This window comes from Podarcis filfolensis, assembly GCF_964270895.1.
Source record: "Podarcis filfolensis genome assembly, chromosome: Z".
Classification (NCBI taxonomy): domain Eukaryota; kingdom Metazoa; phylum Chordata; class Lepidosauria; order Squamata; family Lacertidae; genus Podarcis; species Podarcis filfolensis.
The window spans coordinates 45,799,777-45,822,043 of NC_139617.1; the positions used below are offsets into that span (position 1 = coordinate 45,799,777).

At 46.8% G+C, this 22,267-nt stretch overlaps 2 protein-coding genes and 1 long non-coding RNA gene across 3 annotated transcripts in view; 1 reads left to right on the forward strand and 2 right to left on the reverse strand.

Annotated features, from left to right (window-relative positions):
* Positions 1-4,631, reverse strand: part of MEGF9 (multiple EGF like domains 9) — a 93,083-nt gene extending 88,452 nt beyond the window's left edge. The window contains exon 1 of the mRNA XM_083597308.1: positions 3,419-4,631. Within this exon, the coding sequence (XP_083453434.1) occupies positions 3,419-4,181 (763 nt within the window). The 5' untranslated portion in view covers positions 4,182-4,631. The remainder of the gene's footprint in view (positions 1-3,418) is intronic.
* Positions 4,632-14,801: 10,170 nt separating this feature from the next.
* Positions 14,802-17,654, forward strand: LOC310754959. The gene is made up of 2 exons (XR_014544109.1): positions 14,802-15,139; positions 17,360-17,654. It is a non-coding gene; the product is annotated as an uncharacterized lncRNA (long non-coding RNA).
* A 684-nt stretch (positions 17,655-18,338) lies between these two features.
* COL27A1 (collagen type XXVII alpha 1 chain) overlaps positions 18,339-22,267 on the reverse strand; it is a 254,226-nt gene continuing 250,297 nt past the window's right edge. Inside the window, exons 60-61 of the mRNA XM_083597135.1 lie at positions 21,437-21,643; positions 18,339-19,076 (exon numbers count right to left, since the gene is read on the reverse strand). Coding sequence (XP_083453261.1) covers positions 18,930-19,076; positions 21,437-21,643 — 354 coding nt within the window. The 3' untranslated portion in view covers positions 18,339-18,929. The remainder of the gene's footprint in view (positions 19,077-21,436; positions 21,644-22,267) is intronic.

Genomic DNA, 22,267 nt, shown 5'->3' on the forward strand with positions numbered 1-22,267 from the left:
ATTTAGGGCAGCGCAACCGGTTCCCCCACACTGGGCACTGAGTGAATTGAGAAGAACAGAAGGTGAGAAGCAGAGGGTGCCAAATTTTGGCCTTGCAAAAGGTGCATTGGTCCATGTCGCTCAGGACTGCCTACAATCTCTGGCAGCAGCTTTCTAGGGTTTTAGGTGAGAAGCATTCCCAGTCCTACCTGCAAATGACAAAGGCTGGACCTGGGACCTTCTGAATGCCAGGCAGAAGCCCTACCCCTGAGCTCCAGCCCTTCCCCAACAAGGAAAGTTAGGATTGCTCCATTACTGCAGGGAAGGCAATGTATCTTTATAAGAACATAAACAGAGCCCTGCTGGATCAGTCCAAGGGCCCACCTAGTCCATTACTTTGTTCACACAGAGGCCAATTCATGCAAGACATGAGTGCAACAGCAACTCTCCCTACCTGTGACTCCCAGAAACTGGTATCAGAGGCACACTGTCTCCGACAGTGGGGGGTAAAATGTCACCATCATTATGACTAATGCACTTGTCCCTGGTTAAATGTCTCAGAAGAGGTGTTCCCTGCTGTATGACACACACACAAAATTTGGGCAGCAGGCAGAAAGAGGTGTCCTATTTCTGCAAAGTAAAACTCAGCTGAATACTACCCAGAGCAGACCCATTGTAATTAATGGACCTAACTTAGCCATGTTCATTAATGTCAGTGAGTGTACTCTTGAGTAAAGCTTAGTTGACTATCACCCATTGGGAACTGTCTTATACAGAGCTAGATCCATGGTCCACCTAGCTCAGTACCATCTACACAGACAGGCAGCAGCTGTCCAGGGTTTCAGGTGAGGGTCTCCCCCAGTTCTATCTGGAGGCAGTGGCGTAGCGTGGGGGGTGCAGGGGGGCCCGGCCGCACCGGGCGCAACATCTGGGGGTTAGGGTTAGGGGGCGCAAATCCACGGGTTAGGGAGCACAAATCCACGGGTTAGGGGGCGCAAATCCATGGGTTAGGGGGCACAAATCCATGGGTTAGGGGGCGCAAATTACTTGCCTTGCCCCGGGTGCTGACAACCCATGCTACGCCACTGTCTGGAGGTGCCAGAGACTGAACCTGGAACCCTTCAAATGCAAAGCAGATGCACTACCACTCAGCTATGGCCACTCCCCTTAAAAATGTTGAATACCACCTATTACACCAACACTGTTTTGATTAATCAGGGCCAACTTTTAAGTCACTAAAGCGGTTCTTAAGAGGTTGATCTAGCTGATTAAGATTGACTAGGATGCTGGAGCTCTGGTGGGTTTGTTAAATGTTTTAGTTTATTTAAAGTTCAGGCCATCCTTATGTCTCAAGTTAACAATTCATTTAAAAACACCCCACAATATTTGCACTTGTGTTTATGAGTTGTACCTACCCCAGGCCATGGAATGCAACAGAACAGGGAGAACTGCTTTAGTGCAACCTTTATACTAACCTGGTATCCTACAGATGTTTTGGGAGGGAGCTCCAATGGTGGCTGGGGCAGATGGGAACTGCTCTCCAAAACATCTGGAGACCACCAGGCATTAGAAGTAGCCAGAATATGCTGCAAATGGTGCAAATCCTCAAAATATAGACAAGGACAAAGGCCAACATCAAGCAAACACCATCAATATATTACCCACAAAGAAGACATTTCTCTCCATGCCTCTTTTAACCACTTCTCATTTTACTCTCCTTCTTTGCTTTCAGCTGCTACAACTGCTGCTTGCCTTTGCCATTTTGAGCATCCTTAAAAAAACCATTCCACAAAATGATCTATTATCTGAGGAACTGGTCCAAAAAAACCAGAAAGCAACTGCCTCCCATAATAGGGGACCAACATTTATCCCTAGCTTAGGACAAGGAGGAGCATGAGGAGAAGAAAGAGAGATTATACCCCCTCCCAAAAAAGTCCTGACAACCAATGGTAGAAACAATAGTAAGGAACACATTGTAGTACATATTAATAGGAGGTGACAACAGTTTATTCCCTAGTCTCTATAACAATAGTCTCTACAACAATTAATAAATATTAATAACAGAGGACAGCGGTCTATCCCAAGCCTATTAGTAGAAAGATACATTGAACCCAAATTGTTGAAATGAAGTAATAATGACAAATAAGTAATAATAGTAGCATTAATACAAATACTACTCGTATTAATATTGGGGGCATTAATAATATGGTGCCAACTGTGATGGCATCACACCTTGACTCATTAGTCGGGTGCATGACCCTCCCTCTTCCTGAAATGTTAGTCCACACATAGGAATGTCTTTCAATAAAGGTCTTGGGGCCTTTGGAAACAAATCAAGCCATCTCCCCTCCTTTTGGTGCCTCTATCCTGCCCTAGCCTTGAGGCTCAGGACAAGTAACAGCACGATCTCTAAACGAGCATCCACAGAGCAGTCACAGGCAACACAACATACGCAGAACCCTGCTGGATCAGACCGAAGGCCTTCCTAACCCAGCATCCTGCTTCCCCAAGAGGACAGGAGAGCAGGAGACCTCTGCTGCTGTTGTCTGGTAGTCAGAGGCACCCTGCCTGCCTCGGACAGTGGAGGTAAGACACAGCCCCCACAGTGAGTAGCCACTGAGCGAACAGCTGCAGCTCAGCAAGCCAACATCTGCTTTACCTGCTCAGGTTCAATCCCTGGCACCTCCCCTTAAAACTAGGAATGTCCCCTGCCTGAAATCCTGGACAGCTGCTGCCGTTCAGTACTGACATTACAGAGCTAGATTGTCCAATGGCTTGACTCAATATAAGGCATCTTATGAGGCTCCTAGGATAGTTTCATCCCTCCATGCCCTGTCCCCTCTTCTGAAGCTGCCTGTGGGCCATCACTACTTCTTGTGGGAGCCAATTCAATGGTTTAACTGTTGAGAATAAGTCATTGTTTCTGTCTGTACTGAATCTCCCAACATTCAGCTTCCTGTTGGGTTCTAGCATTACGAGAACGTTTTCTCTCCAGCCACTTTCGCCACACCAGCAATAATCTTCTGCCCCCCACCTCTCACCCTTAGTTAAAAACAAACCCCAAACCTTTGCAACCTTCCTACACAGGGGACCGCTGGAGCTCCATAATGATTTTCGCTTGCTATTTTACTGCACCGTTTCCAACTCTACAATATCAGACTAGGTGCCTTTGCCGAAGCTGGATAGGTAGGGTTACCTGGGAACCAAATCTACATTGGACCCTTGGACTTCAAGATAAAACTGACTTATGAATGGCACTGGCTGTGTTCAAGCACGTACTACTCAGAACAGACCCATGGGCATGAACTGGCCTAAGTTAGTCGTGTCCATTCATCCCGACGTGTCTCCTGTGAGTGTAAGTTCTCCGCATACAAAACGCTTTTGTTTTTTGTTTTTAGCATGCGCATGTGTCACCCACAAGCGATCTACTTCCACTCACCTATCCCGCTATGGGCCACCAGATCTTCTTTCTCTTCCTCCTCGGAAGGCGACGAGGGCTCGGCGGTGGGGACGCTGCTGGACCAGAAACTGAGGGTCGGTTCTTGGGGAGTCGCGGACGCCGAGGCTGGAGAAGGAGCCGGCGGAACCAGCGAGGACGCCGCGTCTACCGCCGAGGCGGCGTTGCCGGGGCTCGGCGCCTCGGAGCCGGGCCCCTCGGAGCCTGAGGGGCTGCCCCCTTGCGCTCCCGCAGTAGCGGCAGGCTTGGTTGGGGGGTCATCGGGGGGCGCCAAGGTGGGCTGGATCCCAGTTGCGTTGCCTGCTTCTGCCGCCGCCGCCGCCCAGGAACCAAGATCGTTCCCTTCTTCTTCTTCCTCCTCCTCTTCGCCCCCGTTTTGCTGCGGGGTAGTGGGCGAGGGCGCAAAAGGAGGCGGCGGGGGAAGCAGAAGAGGGGATCGGGGAAGAGGAGTAGGAGCCGGCGAAGGTGAGAGCAGAGGCGGCGTTTCGGCTCCCGCACCGGAGCGCACCTCTCCGGCAGGCGATGCCGCTGCTGTGGACCCTCCGTCGGAGCCGGACCCGCCGCCGCCTCCTCCTCCTGCGGCTGCTGCTGGCCCGGCGGTGGCGCTCCGCGGCCCCGAGTCAAGGGCCAGCGCGCACGTGAAGCAGAGCGGCAGGAGCAGCAGCAGCCGGGAGAGCCGGCCGAGGTCGCGGTGGCGGCGCGGCGAGGTCCTCATGGTGATGTTGCCGCGCAGGGTCTCCCGCATCCCTCCATCCGCCTGGCCGGCTAGCCATCCACCCGCGCGCCCATTCAGCCGCGCCAGGAGCCGCTCGCCCGCGCGGCTGTGACAACGGGGATCGGGGGATTGCGGGGTCAGCCAGCCATTGACAACCAACAGCCCCCCCGCAGAGACTCTCGCTTCCCAGGAGGCGGCGCCTGCGGCTGCCGGGTGTCTCTTTGCGCTCCTACGCCCGGACTGGCGGTGGCACAGAACCGGCTTGCAGAGAGCAGCTGGGCGGGAGGAGGCACCATGGCATTGTCCCCCCCGCCCCGCACCTCCTCCTCCTCCTTCCCGCGTTGTCAAGCAGCCTCACGCCGAGCTCCTTCTCCCCTCCCTCCCTTTTTTGTATATATATTTTTTGTCCCCCACCCCTTTGCTTTTTCTCCCGCGGCCGGATCCGCTCCTTCTCCCTTCTCCCCCTTTCAAATCAGCAACCGCACAAAGTGGAAAGAGAGAGGCGGGGGGGGGGGAGAGAGAGAGAGAGAGGGAACAGGCGTGCGCGGGATCCAATGGGAAGCCATCAGGGCCACGTGACCATGGCGACTCTCCGAGTCTTTGTGCATCGCCCAGCCAATCGGGGGAAGCTCGGGTGCGCAAGCTCTCGTCTCTGCACCCTCCGCGCCTCTCTCGCTCTATGTATATTCTCCAACATGCTTATGTAGAGGTGGCGGAGTTGCCTGCATTGTGCGTCCAGAGTGACAAGTAAAGGGGAAACCTGCAGCAGCAGCAGCAGACAAAGGATTAAGCCTCAGAGCTACTTACCTCAAACCCACCTCCATCCTCGCTCATTTTTGCATTAAGCACTTTAAAGGGTGGTCGCGGGGAGGAGAGATTCTGGGGTGAGGAGAAGCGGGAATCCAACCGGCGGCAAGTGTCCTGGCACAAAGCACCCTCGGAGCAGGCCTACTGAAATTAATTTCAACGCGTTTATTTCGGGTAGAGCTCAGCCAGAGAAAACCCGTATGGAGAGCTGTTGCCCTGTCTCAGAATATTTAATAATGTCATTTTGTTAGATTGCACCTGCACGTGGCCTAACCAAATACTCTGAGCAGGACTAAGGTGGGAGACAACCTAAGCATAGCTGTCAGCGTTTTCCCTTTTTTAAGGGAAATTCCCTTATTCCGAATAGGATTCCTCGCAAGAAAAGAGAAAAGTTGACAGCTATGAACCTAAGACTTCCGATGGTGTGAAGGCAAGCATCCATCAAGCTCTGATTCCTGCCCATTGTGGAGAAGGCACCTATTTCGCAATCCTCTTGCTTTCTGTAAGCCTTTGAAGCGCAGAGTTGCACTGTTAGGGGACAGATAGCCATTCTAATTGTAATTCTGTCTTTAAAGAATGTTGAGGTTCAGCAGGTGTAAGCATCTGCGACGAGGGTCTCTGGTGCAGATTTAGGTATGTGCCAATACATTCATGAAATCATTGATGCTGATGTAAGAAGAATTTAGGAGTTTACTGGCCAGCTGGCCAGCGAACATTGCCAGTGCGCCCAAAAGTATTCAGAGTGCTCCTACCAAACGGACAGCAAATGCAGAACGGTGACTCATTCAGGAACACACAGTGCAGGCTCCTCACAGAATGGGCCAGAGAAAGGAAAGACCAATCATAAGGGTTGTGTTAAGATCCTATTTAATATAAGGTGTCACTAAACGGGGGGGGGGGGGCATGGGAAGCAGATCCGCTGACCAAGCCACACAATAGTGGCCTTTGTGGCAAGGCAGAGTCACCATCCTGATATTGGCGACACTGTTGCTTACCTGGCAGGGATGGGGTGGCATAGAGAATGGGGCTGCACACCTGTAATGCCAGGGATTCTGGATTCGTGGGAGCAATCATTCTAGGGAAGCTGGGCTGTCCTTGGCCTCACATCCACACCCCCATATTCAGAGAAACAACAGCTGTGTCAGGATGGCTTCCACATGCGTCATTCCTGGAGACACGACTGTATCTATTGTCCTCCAGGTCACTGCAGCCAGGTTGGGCAATGGAGGACTTTGGGCTTTAAAATTTCAGCAGCACCCTGTGCAACGGCAAAATTCATCGCTCCTCCTCTGCATCTCACCTTCCGGTGTTCAGCATTGTTGTGGCTCACCCAGTGCAGAGAAACCAGTCACACTCCCCTAAATCCACCTCTGGAGTTGGGGGCATCTGCACTGGAAGAGAGGGGTTTGATTAGGGCAAATCCACACAGGGTCCCAGTTCCCACCTCTCCATGGATAGAGTGATGGAGCTTTGCTTCCACACACTGGATGGATAGTAATTTGTTGGGGTATTTTAAGCTGGGTTATGTTCAGTGGTACAACTAGAGCTAGCAGGTACCCATTTTAATTTGGCTTACCTAATGACCCATTAGATTACAGTGGTACTTTGGGTTACAGACGCTTCAGGTTACAGACACTTCAGGTTGCAGACTCCGCTAACCCAGAAATAGTACCTCAGGTTAAGAACTTTGCTTCAGGATGAGAAGAGAAATCGTGCAGCAGTGGCACGGCGGCAGCAGGAGGCTCCATTAGCTAAAGTGGTGCTTCAGGTTAAGAACAGTTTCGGGTTAAGAACAGACCTCCCGAACGAATTAAGTTCTTAACCCAAGGTAGCACTGTAATAGATTCATAGACTTGTAGAATTGGAATCTTTCACTCAGCACGGGGCTCAAACCCAAAACCCTGAGAGTAAAGTTGGATCTACACTGATTTTTAAAAAGCCAAAAAGCCAAAACACTATAAAAGCTCTCAGGGCAAAATCACATTGGCAATGGATCACTGCCCTGCAGCACCATCTGTTGTCACAAAGCTCAGTTATAACGATGTAATTGATGAGTGTAGCTAAGTCCTAAGAGTCTCGTGCTTTTCTGACAGAGCTACCCCAAGTGAGACGTACTCAAGATATTGATTGTTCATATTTACTAGCTGGGTGGCTGGCTGACCAGTGAACATTGTCAGTGTTCACAGAGGTGTTCAGAAAATTCCTACCAAGCATGATGAAAACCAGAGCAAACAGAGCCTGGTCAGAGAGAGGGAAGGTGTGCCAGTAGTTGATATAGGGACTCTGGTAAGAGAAGAAAAAGATGAAGAGGTAATTCCTGCAGGGTGCTGGTAGTCCATGCACACACTTTTGGGTAGAGAAGGTATCTGAATCAGAAACAGGGTGGGAGTGGGAAGATGCAGTAATTACTTGGACCAATTATCAAGTATTCCAGGGTGTGTGGTGCCAGCAGTGTGTTATTATTAGCTCTAATTCTGCAAGGGAGTGTGAGCAGAGGCTTCAAAAGATAAGCACTCCCGTGCCTCCCCAAGAAGTCTTCAGATTCTGTTGCTTGAGGAAGAAGCAGAGAAGCAACGCCTAGGTGAAGAAACGTTCTCTGGGGAGGGCCATAGCTGAGTGGCAGAGCAACTGCTTTGCGTGCAGAAGGTCTCAGGTTCGATTCCCACCAACATCCTGGCAGAGAATCCTGTCTGAAAGGCACTGCTAAATTAGTATGTTTAAGCACAGCATGTTGACTCACTTTAAATTCTTATTTGTTCAAAGGCTCTTCTTTGGCTATGGAGACTGAACACTTTTTTGGGGTGCTATTACTGTTTTCAAGTGATGCATTGATTATGAATTGTATTACTAGGCCTATGAACACCAGCTGGTGGGAGACAGTTCTGTACTGTTGCACTCAGGTCCTTCTGATGTAAGGACGAGATGCTGGACTAGATTGGCCTAAACCAGCAGGGCTATTTTTATATGGCTCTAGGACTTCGCTCTTGTTGTTGTAGGAAGAGACGGATTAACTCAACACCAGGAAGAACTTTCTGACAGTAAGAGGTGTTTGACAGTGGAACAGTTGCCCTCAGGAGGTTGTGGCATCTCCTTCCCTGGAGGTTTTTAAGCAGAGGCTGGATGGCCATCTGTCATGGATGCCTCAGTTTAGATTCCTGTATTGCAGGGGGTTGGACTAGATGACCTTTGGGATCCCTTCCATCTCTACAATTATATAATTATTTATATGAAATAAAGAGCACCATCATTATTATATCTTTGTCCATGTGGACAAGTAGCTGTGTGCCCTGACAAGTCCTGCAGAGGGAGATCAATGGGCTTTGGTGCAACAAATCCACTTTAAAAAACAACAGAAAACCAGCAACTTTTGGCAGTTGGGAAAGTTACAGGGAAATACACTAAAAAGTGTTGTGTGAACAAATGATTAGCAGGATGACATATAACCTCCCCACAAACAAATCAGAGCAAAAGTTCAATAAACAGCAGGGCATAAACTTTGCTTAAGCGTTGTGTTAGCAAATCAGGTTGATTGTTCAATAAGGCCCATCTGGAGGAACTCTTCAGATAAGGATTTTTTAAAAAAGAAAAAAAAAAGCATGAGAACCAAACAGAAGAAAATGGAAGTTGTGGGAAGTTGCACACACACACACTAGTTCTGGAATTCAATTTAAGAAGTTTCCAGCATTACAGGAAACATCAGGTAAACATCAGGCTTGAGGAAGGAAACTTTTCCAAACTAAGTCATGCCCACAGGTAGGGCCAGCAGCAGTCAGAGCAAGGGCCAATGACAGGTGGAGCCAACATAGTCCAGTTGTGCCCCCCCTCCTCCCCACTTGCCTGGATGGGGCAGGGCAAGGTAGTACAGGGCAGGGGCTTGTGTGTGCCCCCCTGCCAATCCAGCAGTGGTGGCTGGTGCCATTGGGACTGGGAGGCCAGAAGACAGGGAGGCCAGCAGAGGATGCAGCAAGACAACCAGAGTGAACTAATCTTGTCCCCATCCTCCTCCCTCCTGGGTTCTACAGTACACCCCTTACTCCAAGGAGGAGGAAGATGGCAGGCAGCAGGGCTGAGAGAAACCCCTCCTGAAACCCTGGAGAGCCACTGCCTGTCAGTGTAGACCAGGGGAAGGCAACCTAAGCCTGCGGGGCGGCCCAATTGCCTTCTCAATCCGGCCCGCAGACAGTCCGGGAATCAATGTGTTTTTCCATGAGTAGAATGTGTCCTTTCATTTAAAATGCATCTCTAGTTTATTTGTGGGACATAGGAATTTGTTCATTTCCCCAGCAAATATCTAGCCCGGCCCACTACATGGTCTGAAGGACGGTGGACCGGCCCACAGCTGAAAAAGGTTGCTGACCCCTGATGTAGACAGTAGTGAGATGCATTAACCAATGCTCTGTTCTCAGTAGAAGGCAGTGGGTGATATTCAACTAAGTTTTACTCAGTGGAGTCCCATTGAAATTAATGAACATGGCTGAGTTATGTCCATTGTTTTCAACAGCTCTGTTCTGAGTAAAACTCATTTGAATAGCTCCCTGTGTTTTTATGTTCCTGTGTAACTGCTCTGCTTCTCCATCTTGCAAATTCCTATCTAGGAATAAGTCCCATTGAACGTAACAAGATTTACTTCTGTGTAGACATACAGCGTTCTCCCCCCCCCCCCATGATGGCATATTTACTCTTCTCCCCCTGCACATATAAACATCTAGTCTGAACTCAGACATTTGGCCAGTCTGTTGCCTTGATCAGCTTGGTCCTAATGAAAATACTGCTTTTTGGATCCTTTCGCAACAGAAGTCATCAGAGACGATATTTACCATTTGAACTGTGTAACACTAATTTAACACTGGTAGTGTGGCAAGAAACCCACAATCTGGACTGAGGCCAAATGGAATAGACTCAAACTTGCTGATAAACTGTAGCTCAGAAATCTTTTAAGTTCTTAAGTCAAAGTATGGCAAAGTATGAGGTCAGCAGCAAACATCCAGAGAGACACCCACAACTTTGTTGGCCTCACTGTTGAGGAAAACAGCCCCGGGGCACGTGGACCATGGTCAGGATTCCAGGGTGTGCCTGGGTGATTTTCCTGCTGCTTAAGATATGCAAAACCTGGACCTGTTTCAAGGGAGAGAGGTGTGCCCTCGACAACTTGCGAGGGCAAGCCTTCCGGAGAAACGGCGAGGCGTGGTCAGCTGCCAAGATACCCGCCCCAAGGATCTTGCCGAAGAGCAGGCTGGGATATGACCTTGAACTCTGATCACCTCTCTTGCTCACCTGTCTGGAATATAGCGAGTGGTGTGTGTGAGAGTAGGAGGTGTACAAAGGGGGAGGATATGTTTGTTGCTCTGCCTGCTTTTGCCTCTGGCCCCACCCACCACTGGAATGCAGCCTCTAGAAGGTTGTCCAGGATGGAATGTGGCTCTTGGGTCAAGAAAGTTCTCCACCCCTGATGTAAATAAATACATGTGCAACAGTGTGGGACAAAAGAGCAGTCAAGTGGTGTTCTGAATGACACTTCCAACCCACATCCTGCTGTCAAATAGCTGTCTACCAGTGCACGCAGCTCAGAGGACAAAAATGAGCAGTACTCTGCCCATGTAGTCTATATAAGGTCACCTTATTGCTGTTTGACTCTGCCAACAGTATCCTTTTGGACCATTATCTAACCTGGGTTTCCAGCAGCCTGTTCATGCTGTTTCATGTTTGCAATATCACTGTGCAAATCTCTGGGCATAATACCAAGGTAGTTTCCTGCAAAGGCGAAGTACAGGATCGCCCTTCTGCACCAAAGCAGAAAATTTCCACTGCTGCTGATGCTGCAATCTCTAAATGTTCCAAAATATGTTTGAATGAAAGAATCAAGTGTGATACACTGTGTCTCTTTACAGTTTTGTAGAAGCTGAGGCCAGCAAGACCTAAATATAGAGTTCTGTGGTAACCAGTTACTATCACCACAAGGAGAAGAGAAACCCAAATAAAGCGGAAATGAGGAAGAGTTGAGTCTCCCCAGCTCCACTATTGACTATCACTTTAATAGTCCAGTGAAATACTTTAGAGTGATTTCTCTGGGTCAGGAGGCTATAATTAAGACTGCACAAACAGGATTATTCGAGTGAGGGGACCGCTCTGGAAGTGTATTTATAATTTGCTGTGCAAACAAATCTCTGTTTTTCTCCTGCAGTCTAGCTCAGCAAAAAGATTTTCGTGCACAATACCGATTGGCTAGAGGAAGTGACGTCAAGAGTGAAGCTCAGCCAAAGGTTTCTGTGCAGAGTCTGATTGGCTAGAAAACTGGTTGGGAACTGTAGTTTGCTAAGGGTGTGAGAATCACTAGGAGACACTTTACAAATAAACAATTCCCACAGTTCCCTGTCTATATGTTATCAGTGTCTTTGAAATCAGGATGAATGTTCATTAAGCAGAGTTGGAAGCAGCTATGAACTGAAGAAAGTCATTTTTCTTTCCTGAACCCTCCTGCTGTTCAGCTTGGTTCTGGTATTATATGAGACAAGGACAAAAACATCTCTCTGCCTGATTTCCCCAAACCATCTATTTTTAAAAATAAACTTTTTAATGCATTTTTCAGTTTATACATTCTTCATCTTATCTTAATACTGCTTAGACTTCCCAACCTATCCCTCGTTGACCTCCTAAGAAATTTTCTTTGATTAACTACATCTCCTTTATTTTTCCACTTTCTCATCCCTAAGATTAATTTATTTATTTTATTTTCCCCCTCTGCTGATCACAAGTTTATTCCCACTTTTAAAAGTTTGCCTTAATAACGTCTCTTTTTTAATATTCTTGAAAGGAATTCCACCCCCTTTTTATTTTATTTTCATCCTGGTTTCTTATTTTTGCCATCATACTCATTAGTTCCACAAATTCTATTAATTTGTGCAACCACTGTTCCTTTGTTGGAGTAATCTTTTCTTTCCAGTTCTTTGCATAGACCATTATTGCAGCCACTGTTGCATATAGGAATAAGTTTTTTACTTCCTTTGGAATTTCCTCCCCTACTATTGCTTGCAAGAAGTCTTCTGTTTTTTTTGGAAATGTGTGCTTGAACATTTTTTAAAATTCTTCATATACCATCTCCCAACTTTTTTTTTGGCATACTTACAGTGACACCACATATGTATTAAGGAGCCTTCTGTCTCTGAACATTTCCAGCACAGATTGGAACCTCTCTTGAACATTTTAACCAATTTACCTCGCATCAGATACCATCTGTATATCATTTTTTGAAGATGCTCTTTGATTGTATAACAAGCTGAAATAAATATTGTCCTATTCCACAATTTTTCCCAAGCCGAACATTCAGTATTATGTCCAATATCTGACACCCTGTGTATCATTGCAGCCTCCACTAATTCATCTTTTGTTTCCCATTCTAATAGGATTTTATATATTTTTGATGTTATTTTTTTGCTATTTCCAAATATATATTTATTTTCAAATTCCAATCCCCCTTCCATAAATCCTTTCTTTATCCTTTCTCAAAAATCTCATTTACTTGCAGATATTGGAACCAATCTATGACTACTAGTCCTGCCACGTCTTCTCTTTTTTTTTGAGTCTTATAGCATCACCTTTAAATTCAATAAGATCTGTATATGTCCCCCATGTTCAGCTTCTCTGCCTGCTTTCCCGACACCATCCATATTTTTATGCACCTCTAGAAAGTTAGGTACTAAGAGATTTGGCGAGACAAAGTGTCCTGAAATACATGGCTGGATTTTCTAGCGATATGCTGCCCCCTGGTGGGCAGTCAGGCTCCCTGTGCTTTCCTGGAGGGGCTGCTTCTGCAGATGTTACATGATCTAGAAATCCTTGAAGTACAGATAGAGAAGATGGAGTTGTTATTTCACCACTCCGGAATTTTAAATGTCTGGGTTAACGGCTGGTTCAGATATAAATTGATGTGAATGCAGAGGAATGTAAAGTGAGCCCGATAATACTATAATTTGGAAGGACAGGTTCTTTGTATGTATCTAAGGATTACTATACTTTTGAGTTGAATTAAATTGCATTAAGGGAAAGAAAATCTACATAAAAATCAATATATTAGTGAAAATAACATACAAAATTAGTGAGAAGTGATTTCAAGATTGTGTATATTTTATTGCATTTTAACCTGTATTTTAAATTGTTTTTTTATTTTTCTTTCCCCCTATTATGTTTTTTACTGTGATTTTATTGGTGTCTGCTGCCCTGAGCCCGGCTCTGGCCGGGGAGGGCGGGGCATAAAATAATAATAATAATAATAATAATAATAATAATAATAATAATAATAATAATAATAATTGTGGTTGTTGTTGTTGTTGTTGTTGTTGTTGTTGTTATTATTATTATTATTATTATTATTATTATTATTATTATATTAGGAAAAATTGCATCCAAAATTGAATCTGTTGGGAGAAATTCTCCACCCGATTTTTTTGTTTTGTTTTATTAAAGACAAAGAAATATAACAAACACAATAGCATTAACCCCCCAGTAAATTCCCTGGTGCAGGTGTGTGACGTCCGTGTTGTGGTGGCCGGTGGCGGCAATGCCTCGTATCCGCAGCCAGCGAGGCACCCTTTTCTGCGTGGGGGGCTCAGACAGGCTGGCCGAGGAGGGCGGAGCTGAACTGCTTCTCTCTCTTGAAAGCAGCGCCACTGCTGCCTGCCAACATTTTTCATGGACTTTGTATTATATTATTGTGTGGGCCCAAGCACCTATGCTGGAATGTATCCCTGAGCACTGATCATGCCTCTTGCTTGCCTGGATGAAGGGCAGAGATGGGTTGTCTGGGTGTATGTGGAAGCTACCGTATTTTTCGCTCCATAAGATGTACTTTATTCCTCCTAAAAAGTAAGGGGAAATGTCTGTGCGTCTTATGGAGCAAATGTGTGGTCGATCGCTGGCTCCCTTTCTGGCCTCGGCCCCTTGACCAGGCCTCCATTGTTGAATGTTCTGCAGACGGAGGCTGTTTGTTTCCCCAGTGACATGTGACTGGCTGATTAGATTATCTGTTTGGAAACTGTAGAAACGGCTCCCTTTCCTTTCCTAAAGAGTTGAACCCCATAAAAACAGGATTTTTTCCCTTTGCAAAGTAAGCTCAACAACTTTGAGCTGATCCTCCAAAAAAGGGGCTTTTCCCGTTTGCAAAAGAAGCTGCACAACTGTGAGCTGATCCCCCCCAAAAATGGGGCTTTCCCCCTTTCCTCCTCTAAAAACTAGGTGCGTCTTATGGTCAGTTGTGTCTTATGGAGCGAAAAATACGGTAGCTTACAGCTTAAAGGCAGCATTTGCACCCGTTGCTCTGCCCGGCTTTGCTTCTGGCTCCACACAGCACTCTGGGTTGCAGAATATGTCTTCAATCTCTTTCTGAAGTGGCTTCATGCCGATCCTTCAGAGACCCTTTTGAATACCTTTCTTGAAAGGTCTAATAAATCCATTACCATACAGGTGACAAAACCCAGATGTTGTGCATTGCTTAGAGTTGCTAGCTCTTGTCATGTTTAGTAACTGGTTCTATTGAGGCAGTGACTATTGTGTTTATGTTTTGTACACACTGGGTTAATGTAGGGCCAGGGTAAGGGTACCAGGCATCCCCGTTTCCCTGGGACAGTTCCCAGATTTACAAATCAGTCCCCATACAAAATCCATTGAAGTTGAAAAGCGTCCCCGGATTCAATGAAATTTTTTTGGTAACCTTAGGCTAGGGAACATGTGGTCCTCCTGATGCTGATGAACTTCAATTCCCATCATCCCTGTTCACTGGCAACTTGGGCTGGTGTGATGGAAGCTGGAGTCCAAGGACACCAGGAAGGCCACAGCTTCCCCAGTCCTGGTTTAATGGATGGTTAAGCCATAAAAAATGGTTAATCCTATTAATTATGCTGCTCAGCAGCAAAGAAAAGCACTCCACAGATGTGTGTAGTCTCCACCTATGGTACTTTGCTCCACATTTCCAGGGTTGAGAGCTGGAATTAAACCAGTTCTGAGCTGGCCAGGCTGATGACGAAGGACCCATGCACTCCCTCCTTAGGTTCCTTTCCCTCACCTTCTCAAGAACCACACAAAAAGCTGCCCCAGCTTTAAATGTTTATTCAAAAGAGAGAGGAAGTGTTGATCTCATGAAGGTGTACGAGTCCCCTATCAGGGAAGAAATGAGTGTTGGACAAGGATGAGCGAGTATGACAAAAGGGAACTGGGATGGAGAAGGGTCTATGATCATTTCAGGAAGAAGGCCCATTTGAGGTTGAGAGATGGTTTGAGGTAAAAAGGAGAGGGGCAGCCTCAGGCTCAGTGGGGGGTACTGGCCCTGAAAACTCTCCCCAGCCTCACTGGCCTTGCCCACCCGGAAGGTGTCCTAGAACTCCCCATGCTCTGGAGTACGTTGTCAATAATATGCAATGATACACAGCTCTACTTCTCCTTTATATCTGTAGGTGAGACACTGGATATGCTGGAACATTATCTTGCCTTGGTATCAGGGGCACTGACTTGCCCCCCACATTGGGGGGGGGTCACACCACATGTCCCCACCAAGTCGTAGAAAGCTCATGCGCCAGACTGTGACACAGAGGCGTCCCACCCTCGCTGTTCGCATGCCGGGTGGGGAATGGGGAGCACAAAGCTGGGCTCTTGGTTCCTTCTTCCCAAGTACCACTGGCAGGGAGGAGATGGAGCGAGACCACAGGATTATTTTTGGGGGTGGTCCCCTCCTTGAAAATTAGGGGGCTGAAGACCCCTCAGCCCCTACTAACCGATGTGCCTGCTTGGTAATGGATTGGATGAGAGTCAACAGATTGACACACAATTCAAATAAGACTTGAGGCACTGTTAATGGGTGGTTCCCTAGACCGGATAGCTGGGAGATCACCTGCTCTTGATAGGGCTACAATCCCTCTGAAGGAGCAGGTTCATAGCTTGGGGGTACTCCTGGATCCTTCGCTGTCACTTGAGGGTCAGGCGGCCTCAGGGTGCAGAGTGCCTCCCATCAGCTTTGGCTGGTGGCCCAGCTACGCCCCCATCTGGACAGGGATAGCCTAACTCTTGTTGCGTATGCTCTGGTAACCTCTAGGCTAGATGACTGCAATGTGTTGTATGTAGGGCTGCATATGAAGATGGTTCAGAAACTTCAGCAGCCAAGTTGTCCACCAGGACAAGATGTTTTGGGCGTATAATGCCAATCCTGGCCCAACTGCACTCACTGCCACTTAGTTCACAGGCCCAATTCAAAGTGCTGGTTTTGACCTATAAAGCATTAAATGGGCCACAATTACCTCAAGGACCGCCTCTCTCCATAGGAACCTACACAGACCCTGAGATCATCCTTTGAAGCCCTTCTTCATGTGCCTCTTCCAAGAGGTTCAGAGGGTGGCAAGACGAGAAGGGGCCTTTTCTGCAATGGTTCTGTGTCTGTGAAATGCTCTCCCCAGTGAAGTTCGCCTGGCGCCTTCATTACATACCTTCAGATGCCAGGCAAAAATTTCCCTTTATAACCAGGCATTTGACTGATTAAACAATATATGGCCTTTTAAACTGTGGGGTTATTGTTTTGTTTGTTTTTGTGTCATGTATTAATTTAACAAAGAAATAAAGTAACTGAATAATGCCTCCTGCTTCCTGGATGGAAGATACTGAGAGGGTTTGGCTGTGTGAGGAAACTAGCCTACTGTACAAATAAGATTGCCATACGCCCAGAATTTCCCAGATATAGCCAGAATATGGCAGTTGGAAACAGTGTCCGGGTGGAAATAGCTGAAAGCTGAAATTTGTTTTTGGTGAGTTTCATTTAAAATAGCTAAAAACTTCATTTGCTCAACAGGTTTGGGCAAAAAAAAAAAAAAAAAAAAAGGTCAACAGCTTTATGTCCTGATTATGGTAACCCTGGTACAAAGGTAAAATTTGCTTCTGGCCCCACCCATATGAGAGCATGCAGTCCTCAGGCAGCAAAAATCAGAAGGAAAGGATGGAGGCAGTGGCGTAGCGTGGGTTGTCAGCACCCGGGGCAAGGCAAGTAATTTGCGCCCCCTAACCCGAATGAGCCAGGTGGGGCAGAGAGCTGCAAGTGCGAGCGCCCCCCCAGATGTTGTGCCCGGTGCGGCCGGCCCCCCCTGACCCCCCACGCTACGCCACTGGATGGAGGTATCTGAGGAAGGAGGTGGTAGGGGGAAGGAATCCTGTTGTGTTTTGCCCACTCCCCACAAAAAAAGAGAATACAAACTGATTAAGACTCACATATATTTTACGAAACATGGAAAATAAAAATAAAAAAACAGGCACCAAAATGTTCATTACAGTACGGCCCCAACTACATTAATATTACATTCCTTATATAGAATAAAACGATTACCATAATATTAATCCTCCTCTTCTTTTTTAAACTCCAAATTTACATATAGAGTCTAGGTTTCTACAAAACAGAACAACAACAACAATGACAACAACAACGACAACAACAAATACAACAAAAAGAGACACACCCCAAAACAATACCCATCCAAGACTGAGCAGGTGGAGAAGCGACAAAGTACCCCTGACAACGGTCTTTGGACCTAAACAAGAGGTTCCTGTATTCCCGCTGTTTAAACAAGAGACTTAGGTGTTCAAATCTAGGACTCACCATAGACAGAAGGACTGGAACGGACAACAGACCCAGATTCAGCACAGAAATAAAGTCAAACTGTTTCACTCTCATTTTTCCTCTCACTCTCATCTTGGCTATCTTGCAGCCTAATGCTTTGGTGAGTAACAGTTGTACAGGAACACACACACACACTCATGTATGCACACACGCACAGGCACACACTCATACATATATCTATAAGCAGAGAAATGTGTTTTTCATGAGCTCAGTTCTTGCTCTGAAAAACCACCCTCTAAAGTTACACTTTCATTTTAAAACACATCCATGACAAATGACTGGTTAACGAATCCTGGATTTCAAAGAACATACAAAACCCCTGTAGAATATTTAATGCACCTTTAAGTTAAAAAAGATTATTTGCCATTGTTGTGCTGATGGTCACAAAGACCCCCCCTCTTCCCTGCCCTGTGTTGCCCCTGCTCCTCATTCCCAAGGGAATGCTCCAATGCTGAGGGTCTGGAGGGGCCTGTGAGGAGACACTGTAGTAGCACCTCTTAGAACCTTAAATAGTTTTAGTCATATATATAAAACACACTTCTTTTTAAAAAATTAAAGAGCACCAGGTATTTCACAGTGAGAGGTAGAATCAAATTTAACAAACCCATCCCTCTCTCTTTCTCTTTTTCCTGTTTAGCACCAATCTCTTCTCCTTCCTGCCTTCCCTTCTCAAGTCACTTAAAAAGGGCTGTTTTCTTTCCCAAAGGGAAGAAGGATCTTGCTTGCTTTTATTTTTATTTTTGCCTTAAATAAAATATATATCTAGATATATCATTTTCTTCTTCTTTCTCTCTCTTTCTCTCTCTCTCTAATATTGCACGTAAGAATGCTTCCTGTTCCGGAACAACAAGCAGACAAATACAAGTTTGCAAAGCTGTCTCCCCCAGACTCCTTCCTGTCTCCTTTCAAAAAGCCCTGCCTGCTAGCATCGCGTCTCTGGACAGCCACATTGGGTAGTACGGTGGCTTGTCGGGATGATCTGGGTTTCTCTGTGAGATATTGCATACAGTTTCTTTGGCTGAAGGTGTGGCGAGGGGGGGGGGATCTTTGGGCGTGGAACTGCTTAGGTCAACTGGCCTCCTGCTTCAGCACCTGAAGCTCCACTAATTAAGTTGTGTCTTTGCTGAAGCCACAGCACTCTCCTCCTCTCCCCATTCTGGAGAGCAGCGGTCTGACAGGCCAAGGGTTCCTTATGACTTGGCAGAGTCCAAACGCTAAAGGCCTAGCTCTCAAGGCTGGTAGAGAGGTACAGGGGCGGCCAAGAGGCCCTGCTCAAAGAGACAGCATCTCCAAAATGAATGAGCTTGAAGTGCCACAGAGGCTGCCTTTTAGAGGAAGCACATGGGCCCAACCTCGAGGAGGTGCTGCTTCCCTGGCTCGGATGGCGGGAGGTTGTAGATGTTGGTAATTGGCAGCTGTTGCAGGTCTTGTGTCCGGAAGGTAAAGAGTGTCCTGTGCCAGTGTCCATCTTGAATCTAAAGAAGGAGGCAGGGAGGGAAGAGAGAGAGAAAGGATAACTTTTCACAACAATGCCAGGTCTCTTTGGTGCAATAGTCCCTTGCATTTCCTCTCCAAGCAATAGCACATCATCAGTACATGTGAAAAGTGTGTCTTCCTTCCCACGCAAGCCAGAAAAGTAGAAAAGTAGCATACAAATGAACAGATTATTGATTATTAGCAGTCTTGGTGGCTTTCTCCAAGGCCAAAATGGATAGTAATAATAGGGTGTATCCAACTATGTTCTAAGGGACGCGGGTGGCGCTGTGGGTGAAACCACAGAGCCCAGGACTTGCCAATCAGAAGGTCGGAGGTTTGAATCCCTGCGACGGGGTGAGCTCCCGCTGCTCGGTCCCTGCTCCTGCCAACCTAGCAGTTCGAAAGCACGTCAAAGTGCAAGTAGATAAATAGGTACCGCTCCAGCGGGAAGGTAAATGGCGTTTCCGTGTGCTGCTCTGGTTCTCCAGAAGCAGCTTAGTCATGCTGGCCACATGACCTGGAAGCTGTACGCCAGCTCCCTCGGCCAATAAAGCGAGATGAACGCCGCAACCCCAGAGTCGGCCACAACTGGACCTAATGGTCAGGGGTCCCTTTACCTTTTTAACTATGTTCTACTCAGACCCACTGACATTAATGAACCGATGTAAATCATGTCCATCGCTTTCAACGAGTAGGACTAACACTGGATGCAACCCAAACAACACTAACACTAATCTCTACATTTTTATGCCAATATTTTGCCAAGGAGGTCACAGCTGTACATGGTTGTGCTCACCCACCCACCCTGCATTTTATCTCCCCCAACAATCCTGTGAAATAGGTTTGGGCTGAGTGTGTGGCTGGCTCAATAAGCTTTATGGCTGAGCAGGGATTTCAACTGCATCCTCCCTTGTCCTTACAAAACTCTGCAACCACTATATCACATTGGTTCTCTCTTGACATGGTATTGTGATCAGTGTCAGCACTGGGGAAAGGCAGGTTTAACCCTCCTCTCCTGTGCCACCCAAATCACCCTTCCTTCAATAACAATGCTATTAGCCTCTCAAGGAGGAGAATGTTGCTACAGTGAACTGTATTCCTCCTCTACCAAGGCAATAATAATAATAATAATAATAATAATAATAATAATAATAATTATTATTATTATTATTATTATTATTATTTATTTATATCTCGCCCTCCCCAGCCGAAGCCGGGCTCAGAGCGGCTAACAACAATAAAATAATACAGCATTCTAAAATCAATTAATTATAAAATCAGTTCAAATCAAATTAATGGCAACCATTGGGCTAGAGTTCTGTGAGGATTACCAAAGGCTAATAAGTACTTCAATGAAATTATGCAGACAGTGAAAACAGCACAGGAAGAAAGGGTTAAACAGTCTTTCCCCAAATCCTGATGCCACTGATCTGATCAAAATTGGAATCCCCACCACCCAGATATTTTAATGAAAGATAAAGTGGGGTGAGAGTTCTAAGCCACGTGCCTGGGGCCACTTTAGCCTTTGCAGCACCTGTGACCCTGCAGATACTCTTGGACAACAACTCCCATAAGCCCTAGGGATTCTGGGAGTCAGTTGGATTCCAATTAACCTCTGATGGGTCACAGGTTTCCCCAAACCTACTTTAGATTCGCATTTGAGAAGCATTCAGTTCATGCAAAATGGCAGCAGGTGGCGCTGCTGCTTTGCAGAACTACCCAGCCCTCTGGCTGACAAAGTAGCACCAGACTGTAAAGCTGCAAAATAGGAAAGGTCCCCTAAAAATAAGCAGCAAAAAAGTGCTAAAGGTGGGCCCATTTGTCCTGTGATTTCTAGCTGCGGGTCTGATAGCTTTTGGCTTTGTCCTGCAGCTTTCCCTTAAGAAATCCACTGATTACTGCTGATTCAGAACAAATGTCAATCCACAGAAAATCCAACTGAATTTTGTTTATTTTATTTATTACATTTGTATACCACCTTTCATCTGAAGATCTCAGGGCAGTTTGCAGCATAAAAATATAAGATTGAAAACACAAAATGCATAATAAAAACAAAAGCACAAACCAATACCCCCTGCCCCCAACTCATTTAAAAGGGTATAGGATGTTAATCAGCCAAAGGCTAGGTTGAAGAGGTTTTTGCCTAGCACTTAAAGTTGAATAATGAAGGTGCCAGCCAAACCTCCCTGGGGAAAGCATTCCACAAATGGGGAGCCACTGCAGAAAAGGCCCCTTCTCGTGTTGTTCCAATTTAGCAGTAAAAAGTGGTTTTTCTTGGGAAAGTGTTGAGACAAAACCAGCACCTCCCCACCTCTGGCTACAGATCCTCTTTCTAGCCCTCCTGAAAAGTTTTGCATACCTTGCAGTCGTTCACCACTACATCAGGTGTGAACTGCCCTCCAGCTTCAAAGATCTGTCCATTCCAGGCCTTGAAATGCACAGCTTTCCTCGATGGCCCTTCCTGCCACACGGAGGTGTTCAGGCAGTGGATGGTGATGTTCTGGATGACTTCGGTGCTCAGGAGGTGCAGGAAATTCAGCTGCACTCTTCCGATGTCAAAGTCAAGCTGGAACAAGGGGAGAATGGGAGGTTGCAGTGAAGACTGGGACTCCAGCTTGGTTTCATTCATCCAACATGTCCAAGACCTCTGACAGCATGAAGGGTGCCCTGATCCCCCAGGAAACAAAGAAGGAGCTGGAATTCTCATCAAGCTCAAGCACACACATAAAACCAGCCTTTGCTTGCTGGGTGCCTTCTAAGGTGTTCTGGACAACAACTCCCAACTGTGTTGGCTGCAGCTGAGAGGAATTCTAGTCCAGAACATCTGGTGGTCACCTGGTAGGTGGCGGCTGAACAGGGCCAGCCCAAGATGTTTTGCCACATGAAGCAAAACAGAAAATGATGCTTTCTCCTCCTCCTCCTCCTCCTCCTCCACTGCCTGAGATGAGCAGAGGCGGCCTGGGGGAAAGGTAGCAGGAGAGGAGAAGGCAGTGTCAGGTGGGCGGTGTCAGGAGCTCGTCCTACACTTGAGTAGGACCCTGGTAGAGACACATGCCTGACTGGCATGTTCTCTCCCTCCTGGTCATTTGTTCAGGAGCTTCAAAAGCTTTCTTCAGCCCGAACATCACAGCAACCAGTGCCAACCGACACCGGCACACTTAGGGATTCGCAGAGTTTGCACAGTTGCGTA